The following is a 22,074-nucleotide window of genomic DNA, read 5'->3' as shown; positions in this document are numbered from 1 at the left end:
AACCTCAGCTCCACATACATGATTGATTTCAGAGGTTGTGCTCGAGGCCTACCCTGCCAAGGAGAGACCATCGACCACCTATAAGGTGGCACTAAGGAAAACCACAAAACCTCCTAGTTACCATTATATTATGTATCTGCCTTTTCAGATTTACTTGCAGATCCCATTGTAATCCATTTCTTTATTTCTAAAGAATCAGATAAGCTCATGTCTAAAGCAATAGCAATGTTCATTTTAGAGATATTAAAAATTATCCTACAATTACACATTAAAAACAATAGTACCATTTAATAAAATGATAATAATAATAAATGGTGCTATTGAGGGATAAGAAAAGTCGACTGTGTCCTAACCAATGACCACACGGTACGGCTTAGCCATCTTCTAGACTCAGGTGCTATATGTGGGAAAATTCCTGTCTGGGGTGAGGCAAGTGTATGAGGCAAGTGACTTGGGAAAGTCACTGCTACATCAGATCATCCAGGGTCTTCTTTAAAGGAACACTCTTCTGGAAACCACCTTTCCTTTCCTTGCACTCCTCCGGCTTTTCTTCACAGCTTTATACAACTTAATATTCAGGCTGGGGAAACTGGAAATCTCCTCCAGGTCAAATAACTCCTTAAATCTATCTACAAATTTATTTTCTTTCTCCAACCTGAATTTCATGACCCAGAGGATGACGGTAGTTTCTTTGCACAGATGGTCAAAGGTAATGAGGAGTTCTTCCAGGAAAGGATGAGCGTAGACAACATCAGCTGCCAGGATGTAGTCAAAATTGTTGGAAGATCTGGGGAAGTTCTCATCTAAAGCTACACCCCAGGAGAGTTCTTTAACCTGAGGCAAATGCTTACATTTCATTTTGGTGTTTCGGGAAATATTATATTGCAGGTTTCCAAGTAATTCAGGTAAATCTGTGGCAGTCACATGTGCACCTATGAAACAAAGAACAGTAGGAAAAGTAACCCTCAAGGGATAAGGTAAAGCAATCAGGTTTCAGGCCAACATGCATTTATAATTCTGCACAATCGCTAACCCCACGGAAAAGACTGGTCACTACACACAGGAAGGAAATCTCTTCAAAACAGATGCTAAAGTAGCCTTATACATCCCCTTAAAAAAAAATTAGATTCCCATGGTACTTTTGCACTCCATTGCATTTTCTGTTCTCCTGGGGTTTTTGTTTTATTATTATTTCTGTTGTTATTTTCTATTTACTATACGCTAGGAGAAAAATAATCTAGAGAAAGGGAAAAGTCAAAGGATTTGGAAACTCCTGCATCAAAAACCATAAAATACCTAGGAATAAATCTAGCCAAAGAGATAAAAAATCTATACACTGAAAACTATAGAAAGCTTATGAAAGAAATTGAAGAAGACACAAAAAAATGGAAAAAAGATTCCATGCTCCTGGATAGGAAAAACAAATATTGATAAAACGTCAACACTACCCGAAGCAATCTACATATTCAATGCAATACGTATCAAAATAACACCAGCATTCCTCACAGAGCTAGAACAAATAATCCTAAAATTTGTATGGAACCAGAAAAGACCCCGAATAGCCAAGCAATCTTGAAAAAGAAAACCAAAGCTGGAAGCATCACAATCCCAGACTTCAAGTTGTATAACAAAGCTGTAATCATCAAGATAGTATGGTACTGGCACAAAAATAGGCACTCAGATCAATGGAACAGAATAGAAAACCCAGAAATGGACCCACAAGTGTATGGCCAACTAATCTTTGACAAAGCAGGAAAGAATATCCAATGGAATAAAGACAGTCTCTTCAGCAAGTGGTGCTGGGAAAACTGGATAGCGACATGCAGAATGAACCTGGACCACTTTCTTACACCAGACACCAAAATAAACTCAAAATGGATGAAAGACCTCAATGTAAGACAATGTAAGGAAGCCATCAAAATCCTCAAGGAGAAAGCCGGCAAAAACCTCTTTGATCCTGGCCGTAGCAACTTCTTACTCAACACGTCTCCAGAGGCAAGGGAAACAAAAGCAAAAATGAAATATTGGGACCTCATCAAAATAAAAAATCTCTCACAGCCAAGGAAACAATCAGCAAAACTAAAAGGCAACCGACAGAATAGGAGAAGATATTTGCAAATGACATATCAGACAAAAGGTTAGGATCCAAAATCTATAAAGAACTTATCAAACTCAACACCCAAACAGTGAATAATCCAGTGAAGAAATGGTCAGAAGACATGAATAGACACTTCTCCAAAGAAGACATCCAGATGGCCAGCCGACACATGAAAAAATGCTCCACATCACTCATCCACAAGGAAATACAAATCAAAACCGCAATGAGATACCACCTCACACCTGTCAAAATGGCTAACATTAACAACTCAGGCAACAACATGTTGGCAAGGATGCGGAGAGAGAGGATCTCTTGCACTGCTGGTGGGAATGCAAGCTGGTGGAGCCACGCTGGAAAACAGTATGGAGGCTCCTCAAAAAATTAAAAATAGAACTACCCTACGACCCAGCAATTGCACTACTAGGCATTTATCCACGGGATACAGGTGTGCTGTTTCGAAGGGACACATGCACCCCCATGTTTATAGCAGCACTATCAACAATAGCCAAAGTATGGAAAGAGCCCAAATGTCCATCGTTGGATGAATGGATAAAGAAGATGTGGTATATATGTACAATGGAGTATTACTCATCAATCAAAAAGGATGAAAGCTTGCCATTTGCAACTGTGTGGATGAAACTAGAGGGTATTAATGCAAACAAAATTAGAGAAAGACAAATATCATTTGGCTTCATTCATATGAAGAATTTAAGATACAAAACAGATGAACATAAGGGAAGGGAAGCAAAAATAATATAAAAACAGGGAGGGAGACAAAATATAAGAGACTCTTAAATATGGAGAATAAACAGAGGGTTGCCGGAGGGGTTGTGGGAGGAGGGATGGGCTAAATGCGTAAGGGACATTAAGGAATATACTCCTGAAATCATTGTTACACTATATGCTAACTAACTTGGATGTAAATTTAAAAATAAATAAATTTAAAAAAAAATAATAAAAATTAAAGAAAAAAGTATTTGGAACCCTCAATGGAAAAATCAGAAATCACTGCTGAAATAGGTTATTTCAGTACATAGGTTATTTGCAGTGCATAGGTTATTTGCTAAAAGAATGCTGAGCCCAAGTCATGTGAACCGAAATGAGGGTATATTACATGGGCATTCTATCACTGAACAGGAGGCACTCAGGTGCAGAAAGAATTTTTAATGCAATTACATTGGAAATGTCATGACATCCATGTTTATGCACAAGTTCTCAGCTTGACCACTTTACAAATATGAATCTTCCCATCAAAAGATGTTTAAAACCTAGCCCTGACACACACATAGTGTTCCTACAGCCAAGGACCACAGATGCAGGACAGAATACTCGTATGAAGAAGATGTGCACAGCCTCTGAGTGAAAAGCGAATAGTAGTGGTCATTTTCAGGAAGAAATTGGAAGAGGCAAAATTGTAAAAACCAATAACCAATAAAATTTGGCCCTTAAAGTAAAATTTGAGCAGTAGCAGAGACTGAATATAACGTGTAAATAAATCTAGGGACTGGCCAATTCCACATCATCAGACAAGAAAAGACTGGTGTAAGAAATAAGAAAGCAGAACTGGGAGAGAAGTATAGCACAGCCCAGACCAGTTAAGAAACCACTCCTTAGTCACGATGACAAGTTTCTCTGGCCATTGATTATGTTTTGTGGGAAATATGAAACATGCGTATCATTGGTAGAATCAGAGAAATATGAATTGTCACATTCTAGTGTGGGTGGGTCTATCATTTTCAACAAATCTCTTTAAAATCCCAAGATCAGGAAGACCTCCTCCCACCACCACCCCCAACTGCCCAGAGTGAATATGAACTACCTGACTATGAAGATCTTTGTGTCTAGAGAGCAGAACACCATCTGTCTCCATCTTTTGTTATTTGTGTTGTTATACAAGTAGCCTAAAAGGACCAATTATTTTTAATGGAACAAATGACTTTCTGAAGCACAAATGTGCTCCTGATCAGGAAGCCTTTGGGTACAAATCCAGTAGTACCTCTCTGAGTACCCATACTAAATGGAATACTGACTTCAGAAAGCAATATCTGAAGAAGCAATTTTAAAATATATATGGAAGACTTCAAGGGTCCTATATTTCCCCAGAATTTAGAAAATTGTAAATTGCTAAATTTTGAATTCCTCTCAAGATTGTAGACTGGCAGGTGTGCACTTCTAAAGATCAAGAAAACCAAGACAGACCTGGCGAGCACCCATCAGAGAAGGCAGCTAAACAGAGGCAATGCAACAGGTAACAACAAGAGAGGAAGTGAAGCAGGCTCAGGCGTATGTAGAGACTGTCACACATTCCATGAGACAAGGGAACACTGGTAAGAGAAGAAGGGGTCCCAGAAAAAGAACAGAGGTGAGCTGGGAAAAGGAATTCAAGGGGAAACACCTAAAATTAGAAGCAGACATGATTGATAATACTCCTTCTCTCTTCCAACAGGTACTTTTTCACGAAAGCACAGGGCTCCAAAACCCAAAAGGAATATCTGGCTGCTCAGGAATGTTGAAACAGGGCTACCATTTAAACAAAGATGGCCAGGGGCGCCTGGGTGGCGCAGTCGGTTAAGCGTCCGACTTCAGCCAGGTCACGATCTCGCGGTCCGGGAGTTCGAGCCCCGCGTCGGGCTCTGGGCTGATGATGGCTCGGAGCCTGGAGCCTGTTTCCGATTCTGTGTCTCCCTCTCTCTCTGCCCCTCCCCCGTTCATGCTCTGTCTCTCTCTGTCCCAAAAATAAATAAACGTTGAAACAAAAAAAATTAAAAAAAAAAAAAATAATAAAAAATAAACAAAGATGGCCAGAGCCAGCGCAAGACATCCCCCTGGGCCTTGTATCCCACATGACTCCCCTAGCAGCCAGGAGGCCTGAACACAGCTCCCAGTTACAATACACTCGTGACTTGGTTCTCCATGAGCAGAATTAATACAACTTCACAGAAAATTCTGAAAGAAACCAGTAAGGTGACTTTAAAATTGGCAGTGTTTCAGAATGCCTGGGTGACTCAGTCGCTTAAGTGTCTGGCTCTTGGTTTCAGCTCAGGTCATGATCTCACGGTTTCGTGAGTTCGAGCCCCACATCAAACTCTGCGCTGACAGTGTAGAGCCTGCTTGAGATTCTCTCTCTCCCTCTCTGCCCCTCCCCACTCGCTGTCTCTGTCTCTGTCTCAAAACAAACAAACAAAAAAATAAATAAATAAAATTGGCAGTGTTTCTTGATGAAGCCCATTCAAACAATTAAGGAGCTAAAAATTAGCCTAGGTTATAGTAAACTAGACAGCAAAAGCAAGTAATTACATCTGATCATGTAATTCTCTGACCCCATTCAATCAAGAATCCTTACTTACCAAGTAAACTTGCCACGATGGAGACCAGCCCTGTTCCAGCTCCAATTTCAATCACATTTTTGTCAACCATATTATAGTGCTTTACATTTGTTTCCAGAAAATAGCATAGAACAAGGGCCTATGAAAGTTAAAAAAAAAAAAAAAAAAGGGCTCGGCAAGTAACAACAGAAACTGAAATTAAAGTCTATTAGATAAATACACCATATACACTAATACTATATGTATGTACATGTGTGAACATGTTTATGTGTACATACACATCACAACAGAGGTACATCCTCCAATAGGTTCAATATTTAGACTAGAAAAAGTCCTTGGGTACTGTTGGGGAGATAAGAGAAATGAAACTATGGAACTCAATTGTGTAGGTTTGATTATCTTTAAATTTTTTTTAATGTTTTTTCTTTTTATTTTTGAGAGAGAGACAGAGAAGAAGAAGGGGGCGGATGGAGAGAGGGAGACACAGAATCTGAAGCAGGCTCCAGGCTCTGAGCTGTCAGCACAGAGCCCAACACGGGGCTCAAACTCATGAACTGCAAGATCATGACCTGAGCCTAAGTCAGATGCTCAACCAGCTGAGTCACCCAGATGCCCCTGATTATCTTTAAAGACAGCAACTTCTGGGGTGCCTGGGTGGCTCAGTCAGTTGAATGACCAACTTCCGCTCAGGTCATGATCATGGCTCGTAGGTTCAAGGCCCGTTTCAGGCTCTGTGCTGACAGTGACACCTGCTTGGGATTCTCTCTCTCTGCCCCTCCTCTACTCGTGCTCTCTCAAAAATAAATAAACATTTTTAAAAAATAAAATAAAACAAAGAAAGCAACTTCTAATAATAATAGTCATTTCAAAGAAGTGTGTGGGATTGGGGCAGACAGTGGTAGGGGGGGTCTGTCCCCTTCATGGACAATTGGTAAAGGATTGGTGACATTTTAGAACACTCTGCATGTTGAGACTAATAGATTTCATTATGACTATTTAACTCAAATGGAGCCAGTTTTAATGGGAAATAAAAATGTTTGCTATTGTAAACTCCAATGGTCACAAAACACTGGCAGTGTAAACAGTGCTTGTTGTCAATCAACCCTTCAAGTCAAAAATAGAACTGATTGCTGGAAGTGTTTTCCCAAGTTTTAGTGCTGTTTGAGGTCATAAACTAGAACAATAGAACCTATTTTCTTTCTTCCAAATAGTACACAGTAACTGGCTGAAAAATCATTGAAAGGTAGCAAATTCTATGTGAAATTATACCGATGGCCAAACGACAGCACCATAAGAATCCATGGCTTCAGTAATTCGAATCTCATGACCAACAAAATGAAATCCCTCCCAGGAGGTGGTTGTTATTAAACTTGGAACAAAACATCTTGCCATGATCTCTGCAACCACTTTCTTGCTGTCATCATCTCTCTTCTCTGAAAGGAAAAGAAGAAGTTAATGGTTGTGGTTGTTGTGTTAGTAAAAACCAGGAAAAAGAACTGATGGAAATGTAGCATTTCTACTTATTCTAAGTTACTTTTGAATATTCATTGACCTTATCTGCAGTATAAAAGCAAGGTGAACTATTTTAAAATAACTCATACTACAAGCTAACATTTCATATGTCCACAGCTTTCTGATTTTCACCAAAGTTGAAATCACCATTATTCATTTCTGCAAAGCCATGTGAAACAAACAATAATTGATATTTTTTTAAAAAGCAATGATTTTCAAAGGCTACCAATCTATTTATCTAAAACAAGAGAAAGATTGGCGATGAAACCTAAGATCTTGACTATTCATATTGGCTACACAATGCAATTGCAGCTATTTCAAAAATGCATCATAGTATTCCCTTTATGACAAAAGATATTCAATACCACCCAACAATATACCCTTGTATTATTTTATTATTACTTATTTTAAGTACATTACTTTGGGGCAATTAACGGCATCTTAATATCCAGGACACTGCATAAGATTCATAGGCAACATCACCAGTTACTGAGCACATTTTAAACATGCCAGACCATGTTAAATATATTATATATGTAACTTCATGTAATTTCTTTTATTTCATGTAATTTTTGCAACAGTTTTGTGAGGTAAGGCATTATTCTTTGTACTTTTACAGATAACAAAACTAAAATTCAGAGAGCTTTATTAACTTGACCAAGCTCATGCAACTTGTAAATGAAGGAGCTAAATTTGAATTCTTTTGGTGGCTCCAAAGCTCCTTCTCTACTCCTAAAAAGCTATAATGTAACTTTTAAAAACTAGCCATCTCTAAGAACTTAACAAATTAGTTACCGAGCAAGATACACACCTCTAAGTCTCTATTTCCTTATTTGTAAAACGTGACAGAAGAATCTACATCAAATAGTGTTGGGAGCTTTAAATAAGATGATTCATGTAAAGTGCTTAGCACCTTGACTGCTACCTAAAGCTTGATAAATTATTATCATTATTATAACTGTTATTGTACTTTGGTCATGAAACTAATAATATAACAAGATCACCATGTAAACAAAAATACTGGATTGTGAGGTACCAGACAGAAAATTCTATACTTCCTCATAGAAGCAGAGAGTAGAACGGTGATTGCCAGGGGCAGGGCTAGGGGCAAGGGGGAGATAGTGGTCAAAGGGTACAAAGTTTCCTTTATGCAAGATGAATAGTTCTAGAGATCCAATGTAGAGCATGGTGACTACAGTTAATAATAATGTATACTTGAAATTTGCTAAGAGAGTAGATCTTAAGTGTTCTTACAAAAAGAAAAACAGTAACAACGTGAAGTGATGGATATGTTAATTAGCTTGTCATGTTCATTTCCATATATCTATACATATAGACATATATATCTATTTTTACATATATGTAATATATATACATATATATACATACATATATATAATATATATCTATACATATATATAATATATAAGGGTGTGTGTATGTATATCTATGTGTGTGTGTGTGTATATATATATATATATATATATATATCTCAAAACATCAATCATACATCTTAAATGTATATAACCTCTATTTAATAGTCGATTATGCCTCAGTAAAGCTGGGGAATAAAAGAAAATTCCAGAGTTAAATAAAGAAGGGGTAACTCACCATGGTGGTGGTTACTAAGGGATGTCTTCACAAAGAAACTGTCTTAAGTTTAACCTTTGATCTATGATTTGCATTAACAGAGAAGCTATTTATTTCTTATACCAATCGTTAAATTCCATTGACTTTTCAAGTCTTGTTTCTGTGCTTTTGAGTCTGGCTAGTCCTTCTGGCCACTTCCCCCACCTCAGCACTGAATCCGGGTCTAGTTCTCTTCAACATAGTTCTTAACAGGTAAAAGAAGAAGGAGGGGAGGGGAGGGGAGGGGAGGGAAGAGGAGGAGAGGGGAGGGGAGGGAAGGAAGGGAGGGGAGGGGGAGGCAGGGGAGGAGAAGGGAAGGGGGAGGGGAGGAGGGGAGGAGGGGAGGGGAGGGGAGGGGGAGGCAGGGAAGGAGAAGGGAGGGGGGAGGGGGAGGAGAGGAGAAGGGAAGGGGGAGGGGAGGAGGGGGGAGGGGAGGGGAGGGAGGGAGGGAGGGAGGAAGGAAGGAAGGAAGGAAGGAAGGAAGGAAGGAAGGAAGGAAGGAACATACAGACAGATATACATACAACAGTGGAGTCTTGCCTGATGAGAGTGCATCATGACCTGATGGGGATGATTAACTCACACCTCAGTCCTGAGTCCAAAAATAAGCAAGTAAATAAACAAATAACAAATACAAGTATTTCCAAAAAACTGGGGAGCAGTATAAAAACTTCTCTTTCTGGTCTTCATAGAAAATAAGCTCCTGCTAGAAAATTTATTTCCCTAATCTCAAAAAGTTAAAAACTTTCACAGTTTCCAACATTGCAACTATTCAAAGTTTTAAAACAGATGCACCACTCAAAATTAAAATGTCATAGAATCCTAGAATGTCAAGATGGAAAACACCTCAGATACCTTCTAGCCGAACCTTACACCTAATTTGGGAACCTCATGTTCCTGTTGGGTGTAAACTACATAGTCAGCTTGTGCAACCTCTTTCAGCATTTCCAATGAAGATAAATGTGCTACTTCACGAGGTGCATTTAGAAAATGTGACTATTGAAAATTCTTCTCAATATTAAGCCAAAATCTGACACCAATTTTTGTGTCTATTATTCCTAAAAGTAAGCTTCATGGTGAGCAAACTTCTATTTTTAAAATGTGTTCTAAAATTTTAGCAAAGGGGAAAATATGCAAATACATACATGGCCCCAGTGCCAGTCTTAAAAATTCTGGACTCAAGAGTATGTGAAAGCCTCAAGTGGCTTTCAAACTTCTCCATTGCACTGAGGCAAGAATAGAAGTGACAGTCTTGAGTCCCTGAGTCCTAAGAGAAGATGTTATTGCCAGCTCTGTCCTCTTAGCTTCAGTAACATCATTCCCTAGTGTGCGGGGAGCAGAATGGCAAGATGGAGGTAGATCAAGTTTGACACTGTTGAAAACTTTCTTCAGAGGCCACAGTCACAGGAAGGACTTCCTGTCAACATGATTTCCCGTCCTAAATTCTGTGATCCTTCAGTAGAGTCCTTCCAAGGATCCACACAGAACCAGGTATCACCCCCAAAACACTCTAACTTAACAGCACACTATAGGAAGGGCCCAGTCTACACTCCAGTCTACAGCACCACAAACACTGACCCTTGGCAGAGATCTAGAAAAACTTAAGAAATGAAAAACCAATACTTTTAGTAAAAGCCACCCTTGTAATCAATTGCACTGCACTTTTTCAATGATAGCATGCATTCACATGCAAGAAGGACTCTAAGAACTAAATAATGTTGGTAATATGCTTTTCTTGAACTTTAACTTTCATCTCATTATATTCACATGCCTTGCTAAAATGGGGTAGGGGAGGAGGCAGATTTGCTGTGGATGTTCTTTAGGGAAAAGCAGAGAACATTAATTGCTTCCCTGACCTTTAGCTGAATGTGCCTTCTTGGACCTCCTAGCATACTCTCTGTAAATGCAGTGCTTTCTGAGAAGTTACCCAAGGTATCAGGGATTAATAGATGTTAGAGTACACTAAATCCCAGGAGTGTCTCCTAAAGTTCCAATCTTTGATATAAAAACTTTGCCAGTGAATATTTACTGCTACAACCTGACATCTCTGACGTTGCACTTTCTTTTAAAGGTTAGTAGACCAGATTAGTGCTGCTGTCCTAACAAGAGTGTAATAGCAAATGATTCCTGTTTTTTACAGTCTTTCTAAATAAACAAAACTAGTCATTTTTTTAAGAATGACTACAACTTTACCTTCATAAAGAAGTGAGATCTAAAAATATAGATGTGAATATATTATTATAATCAAATTATTTACACTTTCCAAAATAAAGGATCTCCAAAGAGATTAATGAAATAATAGCCACTATTAATTGCTTATATACTTAAAAGAGTACAACTCTACCCATATGTGGTCATTCAAAATTAATTATATACCTAGGATGCTATGTATCATACAGAAAATATTGTCAGGTTGAATAAAATTTAATTGATAATGTTTTATATTAATATTCTCTTCTACATTTAAATAATATACAAATACTATAGGCATTCCTTAAGAAGTAAGTCTCAGAAAAATTTAATGTAATTTATAACAGGAAACTACAATGTACCAAATTTGGCTTTTAAAATAATTTGTCTAGATGTAATATGTAGGATTTTAAAAAGTTGGGACACCTGGGTGGCTCAGTCAGTTAAGAGTCCGACTTCTACTCAGGTCATGATCTCACTGTTCTTGAGTTCGAGCCCCATGTCAGGCTCTGTGCTGACAGCTCAGAGCCTGAAGCCTACTTTGGATTCTGTGTCTTCTTCTCTCTCTGCCCCTCCCCCGCTCATGCTCTGTCTCTCTGTTTATCAAAACTGAATAAATGTTAAAAAAAAAAAAAAAAAAAGCAAATACACCCACCCACACACACGCAGTTATTTCTATCTTAAAACTTTGCTGTTTTTCAGCATAAACTTCTATTTAAAGATTTAAATAACAATTTTAACAGTAGTTATTTATTTAAATCAAAAGACATGTTTAATATTAAGTTTTAGCAATATCACCGCTTTGATGACAAGAGCCTCTGAACTGAAATCCAGTGGAAAGAGCTGCGTTAGTTATAAGGGCATTCTTACATGAAACTTGTAATAAAAAGGAGAAATCTATCCTCCAAACATAATATTCAAAGAATATGTTTTTTAAAATACATGCTTATGTGGCGCCTGGGTGGCTCAGTCCATTGAGTGTCCGACTTCATCTCAGGTCATGATCTCACGGTTCGTGGGTTCGAGCCCTGAATCGGGCTGTGTGCTGACAGCTCAGAGCCTGGAGCCTGCTTCAGATTCTGTGTGTGTCTCTCTCTGCCCTTCCCCCGCTCTCTCATGCGCTCATGCGTTCACTCTCTCTCTCTCTCTCTCTCTCCCTCTCTCTCTCAAAAATAAACGTTTAAAACCAATTTTTTTTTCAACGTTTATTTATTTTGGGGACAGAGAGAGACAGAGCATGAACGGGGGAGGGGCAGAGAGAGAGGGAGACACAGAATCGGAAACAGGCTCCAGGCTCCGAGCCATCAGCCCAGAGCCCGACGCGGGGCTCGAACTCACAGACCGCGAGATCGTGACCTGGCTGAAGTCCGACGCTTAACCGACTGCGCCACCCAGGTGCCCCTAAAACCAATTTTTAATAAAATAAAATGAATGCTTAGTTATTTGTTGAATATGGGAATGAATCTTAAGAAGATTAATGAATCAATAGATATTCTTTGGCCTTTAGTTAAGATTTGAAGAGAAATTTTTTCCAAAAAGTAGTATCGTTATCATACAATGGAATTCTAATTTATATTTCTGAAGAATATTTTTTCCACACATAGTCTCCCCTTGTTACCTAGCACTTAGGCCCTGGCACAAGTAACTAAAACTGAGTCATGTTACACAAAATGTTGAATCTTGACTTTCCGATACGAAAAGCAGAAAGCTTCTGATTATCTTTACTTTTAGATAAAAGTTATCTACTATAATCTTAAGAGTATTATTAATGAATTTAACATTGAAACAAATATCAAAACAAATTATAAATAAAACATAATTAAGACAGCATTACAATGAACTATGTTGCTATTTCGGGCTTACCTATTTTAATGCTCTTTGATACAAAAAAGTCTTAAGCACCATTTTCCTGCTATTAAAATCTTTGCTGACAGCGAATAAAATCTACCAGGTGCTCTTGTTCTCCTGAGAATTAAAGGTGTTTCAAGTATGAAGTGAAAATTAGCAGGATTCTGCTACATTATGATGATGCTTTTCTTAAGAGGAAAATTCACTTCAGAGACTGGATTGTAGTAAGCCTTCAAAAACAGGAGCTCTGTCTAGATTCTTCTCTTTTATACTTTTAAGGTCAATAACAACAGTAATAAATGGAAGGGTCAGATCACAGAAGTACACCCTCCCCCCCCTCCAAAAAAATGTCTTTAATAGCTCTGACAGGTGAATTTAAGCTTCCATTTAAGGGTTGTCATGAAAACCCGTCAGCAAAATTTAAAGTAAAAACCCCTCTACTAAATGAAAGAGCCTTGTCATTCAACTGAATCTTCTATTCAAAGATGAATGTCATGTGCTTTTTAGAAATAGCTAGAGATTTAAAAAAAAAAAAAAAAGATGTTAAAGATTTTATTTTCCAATTAGTAAATGGTCACAGGCTAACCTGAAAGAATTCTGGATGTCTCAGCAATGTCAAGGTCTTGGGCCTGATGTTAAAACTAATCCCCGAGAAGATTTCACAAATATTTTTTGTCTGGAGTTCTGCTTAGTTTCAAGAATATACAGAGGCCGTCACTTTGATGCAGTGGATCAAATGAGGTCACATTTACAGAAGAAAGACAATTCGCCCTTTACTAGATGGCTCAGGATGCAAATGGAAAGGAAAAAAAGAACCAAAATTAGTTGTACTCAAAGTTTGCTTGCTGGGATCCCCATGGGGACAGACACCTAAACAAATGTGAATGAAGTGTGACAAGCACAATAAAAAGTGTTTCTAAAGTGCTCTGGGAAGCACCAGTAGTGGGCGAATCTGGAGAAGCTGTTCTCAAGGAGGAGGGAAGAGGTAGGTGGCCAGGCAGAGAAGGGAGGAAGCAAGGTCAAGGGAGAGGAAAGTTCCCGGGGAGTGGTCAAAAGCCCCCCCAGAGTTGGTGTACAAGGTGCATGTTGGGGTGCTGTAGAAAATAAGTGGTTGCAGGGACAGGTTGGGGTTGGACTTGTGGGGACAAAGGGAACAAGTGTGTGCTTCTCAGGTGAGGAGCTGTGGCAGGAATTGACAGGAGCAAATTTAGCTGACAGCAGCAGTGAAGGCTAGGTGGAAGCTGATTAGTAGAACACAGTTGCAATGATCCTGGCAAGAGCCGCAAGAGTTGAACTAGGGCGACACTGGGTCCAGGAGCCAAGCCTGCTTTCACGAGCTGTAGAAGTTGTGGTAGATCCTCCCCTCGAGGGTAGCAATGGACATGCAAACGTGACACTCACCCTGGTGTTCTGAAGACGTCTGAGGCAGACTGTTATTTAAGAGTTATGTTTATTCAACATGTGGAGGATGTGTCAGTTTAGCAAATAGTTGTTCAGGCTGCTTATGAATGATTTCTCGCATTAGTAATTATATGTGCGGTCGTACTCCCCCTACTACGTAAAATTTATCACCTCAGACTATAGTTTGATATGTCCCCTAAACAGCAATACAATTACTAAAACTTTCTTCTTTATATATTAAGGTAATGTGGCTTATAAAAGCCATTGATCCAACTCTGGAAAGATTTATAAAGATGCTTGTGGAAGGTTTTCACCTGATATCCCTACAGAATACAGTATACTTGGTTCTGAAAAGAATCAACTGACTGGGGACCAGAAACAGATCATTCCTAATGAGCAAATTGTAAGTCCAGCCAATAGCCCCAGTTAGAGCTAATTCATTCATCCACTCATTTTACTGAGTACCTGGGCACTATGAATATAAAGATAGGGTAACACACACCTGTTATAGTAGAGATCTAACTAGTTCATTCAAAAATAGAAAGAGAAAGCTCAGGAAAGCAGGACCTGAGCCCTGATGATTATGAGTCCTGGAGTCAAATGAGAGAGGGCAAGACGTCATGCAGAGAAAACAACATGTGCAAAGGCCCATTGGCAAAGACTCTTGACCAATTTTCCGGTTTAGGAAACTCTGAGAACTAAAATGTAGGATGAGTGGGGGCGGAGGGCGGGGGGGTTGCAGGAGATAAAATTCTTAGGTCATGCTAAGAAGTCTTGATTTTGTCCTATTGAAAAGAATGAGACACTGAGGAATTTTAAGCACAAGGCAAATGTGACAAGATTTGAATTTTTGAAAAGATCCTGCAGCTATAAAGAAAGATGTACAGAAGATAAGAAGGGGGAGCTGGCCTAGAGTAGGGGCAGCCAGGTGGAAGACAGCTATGACAGTCATGAGAAGAAATAATAAACACCTGAATCAAGGTGACTGACGCTGTCCGGGGGCATGAGGAGTCGGGAAACAGGAGTCGGTAAAATTGATGGGAGATAGTGATGAAGGGTATAAGGAAGGACCAGGCTGATTCCAGATTTCTGGGTAGCCAGGGAATGAAGTTGCCATAAACTGAGACAGAAAAGATAGGTTGGGTGGGGGTGTAAATCTGCAAAAGGCAAAAAAATCATGCAGATTATCCTGCAGTAGGACATGCTAGCCACAGAGCTGTGCTGTTCAGACTAAGGGAGCCTGCCGCCGGGACCATAGCTGCCTGACAGCTCCCGCTGTGTCCCTCAGAAGCCATGTCTCCCCTTGGGGCTACCCGCTAAAGCCAGCCCGCTCCCATTCCACAGATGACCCGTACCTAGTGGGTGCCTCGCTCCCTCTCCTCTCGAACACGTCAGACCTGCACCGTGATCTGATGGCTTCCCCCTGCCCACTTCTGTTCCTTCCTTCCTTATTCTCCACAAACACTTCCCCCGGTAAATCTCCTGCAACATTTAATCCCATTTTGGTATCTGCTCTGATCTGACATGGCAGTAAGGCCGATTTGGGAGTCGTGCACAGAAATCACTGAGCCTTGGGTTAGGACTAACCTGTTCCAAGACTGCAGACCCTGAAGAGCTATTTTGTAACACATTGCTGTGCGGGCTAACAGCTGGAGAGTGGCTGTTGAGAGGTAGGCAACATAAGATATTTTGAAAAGTTAATGTGGATGAGGTGTTACACGGCTTGGACTCTTCATGTAGCATTAGAAACCAGATAGAGGACGTTTTAGTGTCTACCACAGTCCTAACTTTAATCCGTGTATAATTTAGGTGACATCCTAGAATTCTTGGACCTTCAGGACAGTGGCAAAATAGAAGAACTGGGCTATGGGTTTGCTCCATCTTTTCCAAGCACAAGACACTTAAGTTTAAGAGTGAGGACAGGGAAAGTCAATATCCTTTAGCACCCAAGAAGTGAGTGTTCCACTGGTTAGTGGAAGTCTTTCAACAAAATGCCATCTGATTCTCATGCCCCAGCAGCACACACTTACTCTGCCTGTGAACATATTTTTAAAGCTTTAATTGGCTCTGTAGATGATTATGGGGTGTGTTTTCTCATGTTATAAAATATTTTAATACTAGTTCTGTCTCAACCTTACCTTGAACCCCTTCCACTTCCTTTGTAACTTGCCAAATTATTGTACGCACAGTTGAAACCAAGTATTGTTACTAATGATAATGATAATGACGAAATTTTATTCATAAACTGCACAGAAATCGCATCTTCATTCAAATCACCTAAATGGCTGGATTCTCCAAGTGATCATGACTTTAAATGTTTAGGTTTGCAAAAATCACTACAGTAAAACTGTTTGTGTAGAAGCCACGTAGGCTGCCAACACTGGGCACCCACCCAGCTCTCTTGGCCTAAAGATATGCTCACCTAGGTAGAGGCCACCTGGTATACCTAAAAAAGGAAAAATTTTAAAAGCAGGACTACATTTCATAGAAAACTTCCACAGTGTATAGAAAAAGGAGAGAGAAGAAAGAAGCCAAGATAATTAAATTTGTATGACAAATGTTCTACAAAAACATAGTAGTCACTCCTCCAAGGCAGTCAAGAGTGTCTGTCTACACTTTTATCTCAAGGCAATGGGGACAGTTGCATTACACAACCCATGAAAAGTCACTCTTGATACTTAAAATGATGTAAAAATCAATTTCAAATAACTACTATTGCAGCAGAATTCAAACTTAAATTCCTCTATCCTCAGAGATCAAATTGCATGATGTACTTTTCTCTAATTAATACATCAGAGGAACCATAAACACAGACTTAAAATGTTTTTCTATAAGTCTAAATCATCTTTCATGCAGGCATTTATAAAAACTTGCAGCCCTACCTAAAACTACTTTTATCTCTCCTCCTATCTAAAAAGAAATAACTTAGAAATCACAGTCATGTATTTAGTGTGTAGCATGTGAGGAAAAATTTATTCTACTTTTTCGTATTTAAAAAAGACTCCAAGTACTTAGCAAGTCTATATATCTAATTTGTCTGTCAAAATTATCTATAACATATCATCAGGACCATAGGTACAGCAGTAGACATCACACATTATTATAGATTTTTTCAGGTTAGCAAATACAAGCCAAGATACAATATGCAATTGATAAGTCCTAGTTCTCTTGAAGACATTAGGGAACACTGGGGCGCCTGGGTGGCTCAGTCAGTTAAGCAACTGACCCTTGATTTCAGCTTAGGTCATGATCTCATGGTTTGTGAGTTCGAGCCCTGAGTCGGGCTCCACACTGACAGTGCAGAGGCCGCTTGGATCCTCTCTCCCTGTCTCTCTACCCCTCCCTGCCTCTCTCTCTCAAAAATAAACTTAAAAAAAAAAAAAAAAAGATGCTGGGGTGCCTGGGTGGCTCAGTCAGTTAAGTATCCAACCCTTGATTTGGGGCCAGGTCATGATCTCATAGTCATGAGATCAAGCCCCTCATTGGGCTCCACACTGGGCGTGGAGCCTGCTTGGGATTCTCTCTCTTTCTCATAAATAAATAAATAAATAAACTTAAAACAAAAAAGGCAAGACATTAGTAAATACCACAAACGTAAGCACTTATATTCTATTAGTCGTTTGTCTTCTTAGAATTGGCTAAATTACATAAAGAAACATAAAATAATTTACCTTTTTGAGTTCCTGAATCCATTAAGTGATGAACTAATGGATGGCTATATATTGACGTTTTCTTGATCATTTCTTGAAAACTAGGCAAATAATATAATAAAATATCAAATGGTAATAATTCAAAAGTGTGTTAAGTGCTTTTATATTTACCTAATAAAGCTTAAGTTAACATCAAATCTAGTATAGAAAATTCAATTAAAATTTCATATATTGATAAATCAGGATTTAAGATAGACCACCAAAACACAATCTATGCAATACAAATAAAAATTCGGACAGAGAAGAGTCAGAAGTTTTAGAAGCTACTGGAGAAAGAAAACATCCTTCACCAGGGACTACCTTAGCTATCACAAAAAAAGGCATCATCTTTATACTGACTGGTCAGATAGCAATCTTAACATTTAAGAGGTGATTAAAACATTGGGAGAAAATGGATTTTGTTCAGTGTAGTGAAAACCACAGTTTTCATCTGAAACAGCAGTAGATATAAAGTTCACTTGTTTCCATCACTGTATTAGTAGGAAGTACCCAGGTTCTAATAGTTCAACCACCAAATGGGCTTTTTAAGTAGCTTCTACTTTGAAGAACCAAATATGTCTAAAATTAATTATTCTGTGCCTCTCAAATAGAGCATATCCTGTGAACAAGCTGAAACAAGCTGTTATTCCAATTTAGGGAAGAAATGATTTGATGTTTTTCATCTCAGTTTTGGCTCCTATCATACGTAATCCCTGTAATACCATGGAGTTATAGAGCACTCCGTTCTTCCGGGGATCCCCAATCACTTTTCACAGCCACCACATTTTTCTTTGCAGTATGCCTCAATAAGTTAGAAGACCAATTATTTTCCCTACAGTTGACAAAGAAAACAAAAAGTCAAATGACATCCCCGCAGTCGCTGGTGAAACAACAGCAACAGTGGCCACGCTTCTGTCCCCGACTTCGTTCCTCTTCCACTAAAAGACGCAGTGTTTATTACACGTGTCTGCCTAAAGCTCAACATTTATTAAATGTGAAATCCAGACATACCTAAACGGGTGGGCTGAGTTTCTAGAAGTTTAAAAAGTATCATCCACAACTTTTGTTTTGCTGGAGAGACCACTGAGGGTGCATGAAAGGCGAGCCCAGAAGCACGCAGTTTGCTACTGTATACACTGGCAGCGAGTCCTTGTGGAAGGGATTAGAATCCTGACAGCTGCGGCTTTGGGAGCCTCTGGGTATACAGCAAGGAGGCTGGAATGCCTGTAAACAAGGGGGCTGAAGAACAGCAGGAACATTCCATGCGCGTGTCTCATGAATAGAGCTAGAGCCAGTAGGCGAATATAAACACTCGGACAGGTCCGTGAAGACTATGTGAGCAAAGTGATCCATTTTTGAACCTCCATGCCAAGAGTTATGTAAGACTTCACAGCCGTAATGTCCTGTGACGCAGAGGCCGCGGACTGTTTAGGTCACCTGCCCGGGTGTGAACATCATTTTTAGAATCACACAACCACGCCAGAATGTTAGAGAATGTGCTCTGGGCACTGGCATCAAGTTTCAATTCCTTCCTGCTCAGACTAAATAGGAAGGCTAAGGGTGCATGTTCCCTGTGCACCTGCACATGTATACGCCTGGCTGCACTTCGGAGCACATATACATTTCCCCAGGCACTGAAAATGCCCTTAAAAAGAAGTTACTATAGGTAACAAAATAGAGCAATATTATTAAGGTAAACAAAACTAGTGGACTGTGGGTAGATCTTCTAAGAAATACATTATATACCATGATGTATATACAAAGTTGACTTGGGGTCATGTTAATATATTGGACAGGACTAGCAGTCTGGGAACCTAATTTTAATTAGTCCTGTCAATAATCTGCTTATGATTTTAAGCATTTAATTTGTTCCTTGGTTCCCTCATCTATAAAACAAGGATGTAAAAGGTATGCAGTATTTGTGGGATGAAAAAAATGGCAGGTAAAAAAAAATATTCCACAAACTGCAAAATCCTAAACAATGAAAACTATTATTCATAGGTGGTTAATTCTAGGCAGAGGGCATTCTCTCTCTTTGGCTTTCTTTAAAACAAGAATAAAGAATCATTTGGTGAATAAAAATCACCTGTCTAGGGGCGACTGGGTGACTCAGTTAAGTGTTAGACTTCGGCTCAAGTCATGATCTTATAGTACATGAGCTCAAGCCCCGCGTCCGGCTCTGTGCTGACAACTCACAGCCTGGAGCCTGCTTAGGATTCTGTGTCTCCCTCTCTCTCTGCTCCTCCCCCGCTCACGTTCGGTCTCTCTCTCAAAAATAAAGAAACATTAAAAAAAAATTTTTTTTTAAACAGAACCTGCCTTTTTCAAGGGGTTGTTTAAAAGATCACGAGACCTCAGTGCTGGATTTCTTAAGAGGCAGAATCCCTAAATCGATCATTTAAAGTGACATGATAACAATGATCACTTCAGTTACACTGAACTGTCTGAAAAGTACATGGATACTTCTGCCTCCAACTGTAAGTAGCTTATAGCCTACCTCTGCTTCTGAGAACTAGAAAAGCAAATTACACACACACACACACACACACACACACACACACGAGAGGTCATCAGAGAGTTGTCAAGGCAACCAAGAATTCCAGGTTTTTGCTGACTATTGGGGTAAAGAGGCCGAGAGGGCAAAGGGGAGACAACAGGGAGGGATGCCAGTGGAATTTCAGGAGATCTCACAGAACCCAGGAGACAAAGTACAGTGTTTGGGGCCGGCAAGGTGGCCAGGAATTGGGAGCCCAAGATCCCAGAAAGCACAGAGAAATAAACCCCACACTCAGCACTGACTCTCCACTCAAGGCCTTTGCTCAATAAGATGTTTAGGGCAAGAGGCTAACTTCCCAACCAAAGAGTGGCTAGAAGCAGATGTAGCAGGGACCTAGACCTTCACGTTAGACAGCAGCCTAGGGGATGGCTGATCCTGGGACCCTGAATGACCTCATGGTGGACAGCTGCCCAACCAGCTCAGACTGGTCAGCCTGTTGACTGGGAGATGAATAACTGTCCAGCTTATCTAGGCCACTGCATATGAACATCTCTTTGCTACAGGAGCTCAGCCTTCACCCCAGCTATTGTAGGGCAAAACAAATGTAAATTATCTATTAAAGACAACAAAATTCAATTTTAACAAAAGTACTATCTACAAACACATATGCAGAAAACTCCCAATTATTAGGTAGCTTTGAGAAATGAGGATAATATGGAAAAGTTAATGTTCTCCCATTCCATCCCCAAAAAAGTGTTCTGCTTCAAATGCCTCCAGAGAAAAGAAGCATTAAAAACAGATCTGAGTATATTTACGTGGAAGCCATGGTTGACTCCAGAAGAAAGCTGCTAGAGAAGACTGGTAGAAGCAGACAAGATATTTCAAATTGGGAAAGAATAAGTAATAAGCAAGGAAAAGCAGCAGCTGCAGATCAACTATTTGAGAAGCTGGGCTAAAAGGTGAAAATAAACAAAAGCCTAAAAAAAAAAAAAAAGCAGCCAACAGTCAGTCAACGGTTGTTGAAAGGTATCTGTATTTAGCATTCATTGGTGATGATGTCGATTTATTTGAAGGCAGAGGAAGAAAATCAGTCAAGATGGAAAGACCAAAGATGTCAGAAAAGACACAGACTTGGGAAGACAGTACCTCTGAAGGCCAAAGAACCCAAGCTCAGCCTGCTCTTCACCATAAGCAATCAGAACTTTGAGAGCCGCTGTTGGGAGAGGTCTCAGCAGGAACAACACTAAAGTAACAGTGGCCAGGGTGCTCTAGAGCAATGTCTCTATCAACAGTAATCGACCTCTGGAAGCCACCCCTGAAGTCACCCACCTACATCGGTTCAGCCGCAGTCCTGAGCCCCCACAGCCACTTACACACAAGTCGGCTTGTGACAACCAAATCATCTTAAAAGAGAAACATTACGGTACAGAGGCTCCCGTATACAGTTAATACTCACAGGGGAATCACGCACCCCATTCCAGCTTCCTCATTATTTTGCTAGAACCACAGCAAACATACTTTTCAAAGGATGTGGCAGCAAAGTGAGGTTCCCTCCTGCTATCCTCTTACATGGCCGCTGAGGAAAAAGGGGAAGGTGCAGAAAACAGGACTTCACGTAGTTGTGGGCAACTGCCACTGTTATGGAATAAGAAATAAGGAGATCTTTCTTCTCATTGGGGTTGGAAAGTCAGGGGGAAATGCATATAGACACTGACCACTGACCAACAGAAATCCCTTCCTTTCTGTCAATGCTGTCAGAAAGCATCAGACACCGTATGATAATAGAAACATGAACAAAGACTGTGAATACAAGGAAATACTCAATGACGTGGAAAACACTAGAAAAACATATCAGAAAACAAGTAACTGTCAAGCTCTGCATCC

At 39.7% G+C, this 22,074-nt stretch overlaps 1 protein-coding gene across 1 annotated transcript; it reads right to left on the bottom strand.

Moving 5' to 3' along the window:
- Nucleotides 1–210: 210 nt before the first annotated feature.
- On the bottom strand, nucleotides 211–21,992 carry LOC122484778. The gene is made up of 5 exons (XM_043582727.1): nucleotides 18,705–21,992; nucleotides 17,676–17,755; nucleotides 6,694–6,857; nucleotides 5,446–5,563; nucleotides 211–932 (listed from the first exon to the last, which is right to left on the bottom strand). The coding sequence occupies exons 2-5, from the start codon at nucleotides 17,743–17,745 to the stop codon at nucleotides 493–495; spliced, it is 792 nt and encodes a 263-aa protein (XP_043438662.1). The 5' UTR covers nucleotides 17,746–17,755; nucleotides 18,705–21,992; the 3' UTR covers nucleotides 211–492.
- Nucleotides 21,993–22,074: the final 82 nt, after the last annotated feature.

Source organism: Prionailurus bengalensis, chromosome A1 (genome assembly GCF_016509475.1).
Source record: "Prionailurus bengalensis isolate Pbe53 chromosome A1, Fcat_Pben_1.1_paternal_pri, whole genome shotgun sequence".
NCBI classification, from domain to species: Eukaryota; Metazoa; Chordata; class Mammalia; order Carnivora; family Felidae; genus Prionailurus; species Prionailurus bengalensis.
This window is presented reverse-complemented; position numbering and strand designations above follow the sequence as displayed.

Coding starts and splice junctions, on each gene's coding strand:
- LOC122484778 (XM_043582727.1), bottom strand. CDS start 17,745: ATGATCAAGAAAACGTCAATATATAGCCATCCATTAGTTCATCACTTA. Junction 6,858..17,675: donor GGATTCAGGAACTCAAAAAG/GTAAATTATTTT, acceptor TTTTCCTTTCAG/AGAAGAGAGATGATGACAGC. Junction 933..5,445: donor CATCGTGGCAAGTTTACTTG/GTAAGTAAGGAT, acceptor TTTGTTTCATAG/GTGCACATGTGACTGCCACA.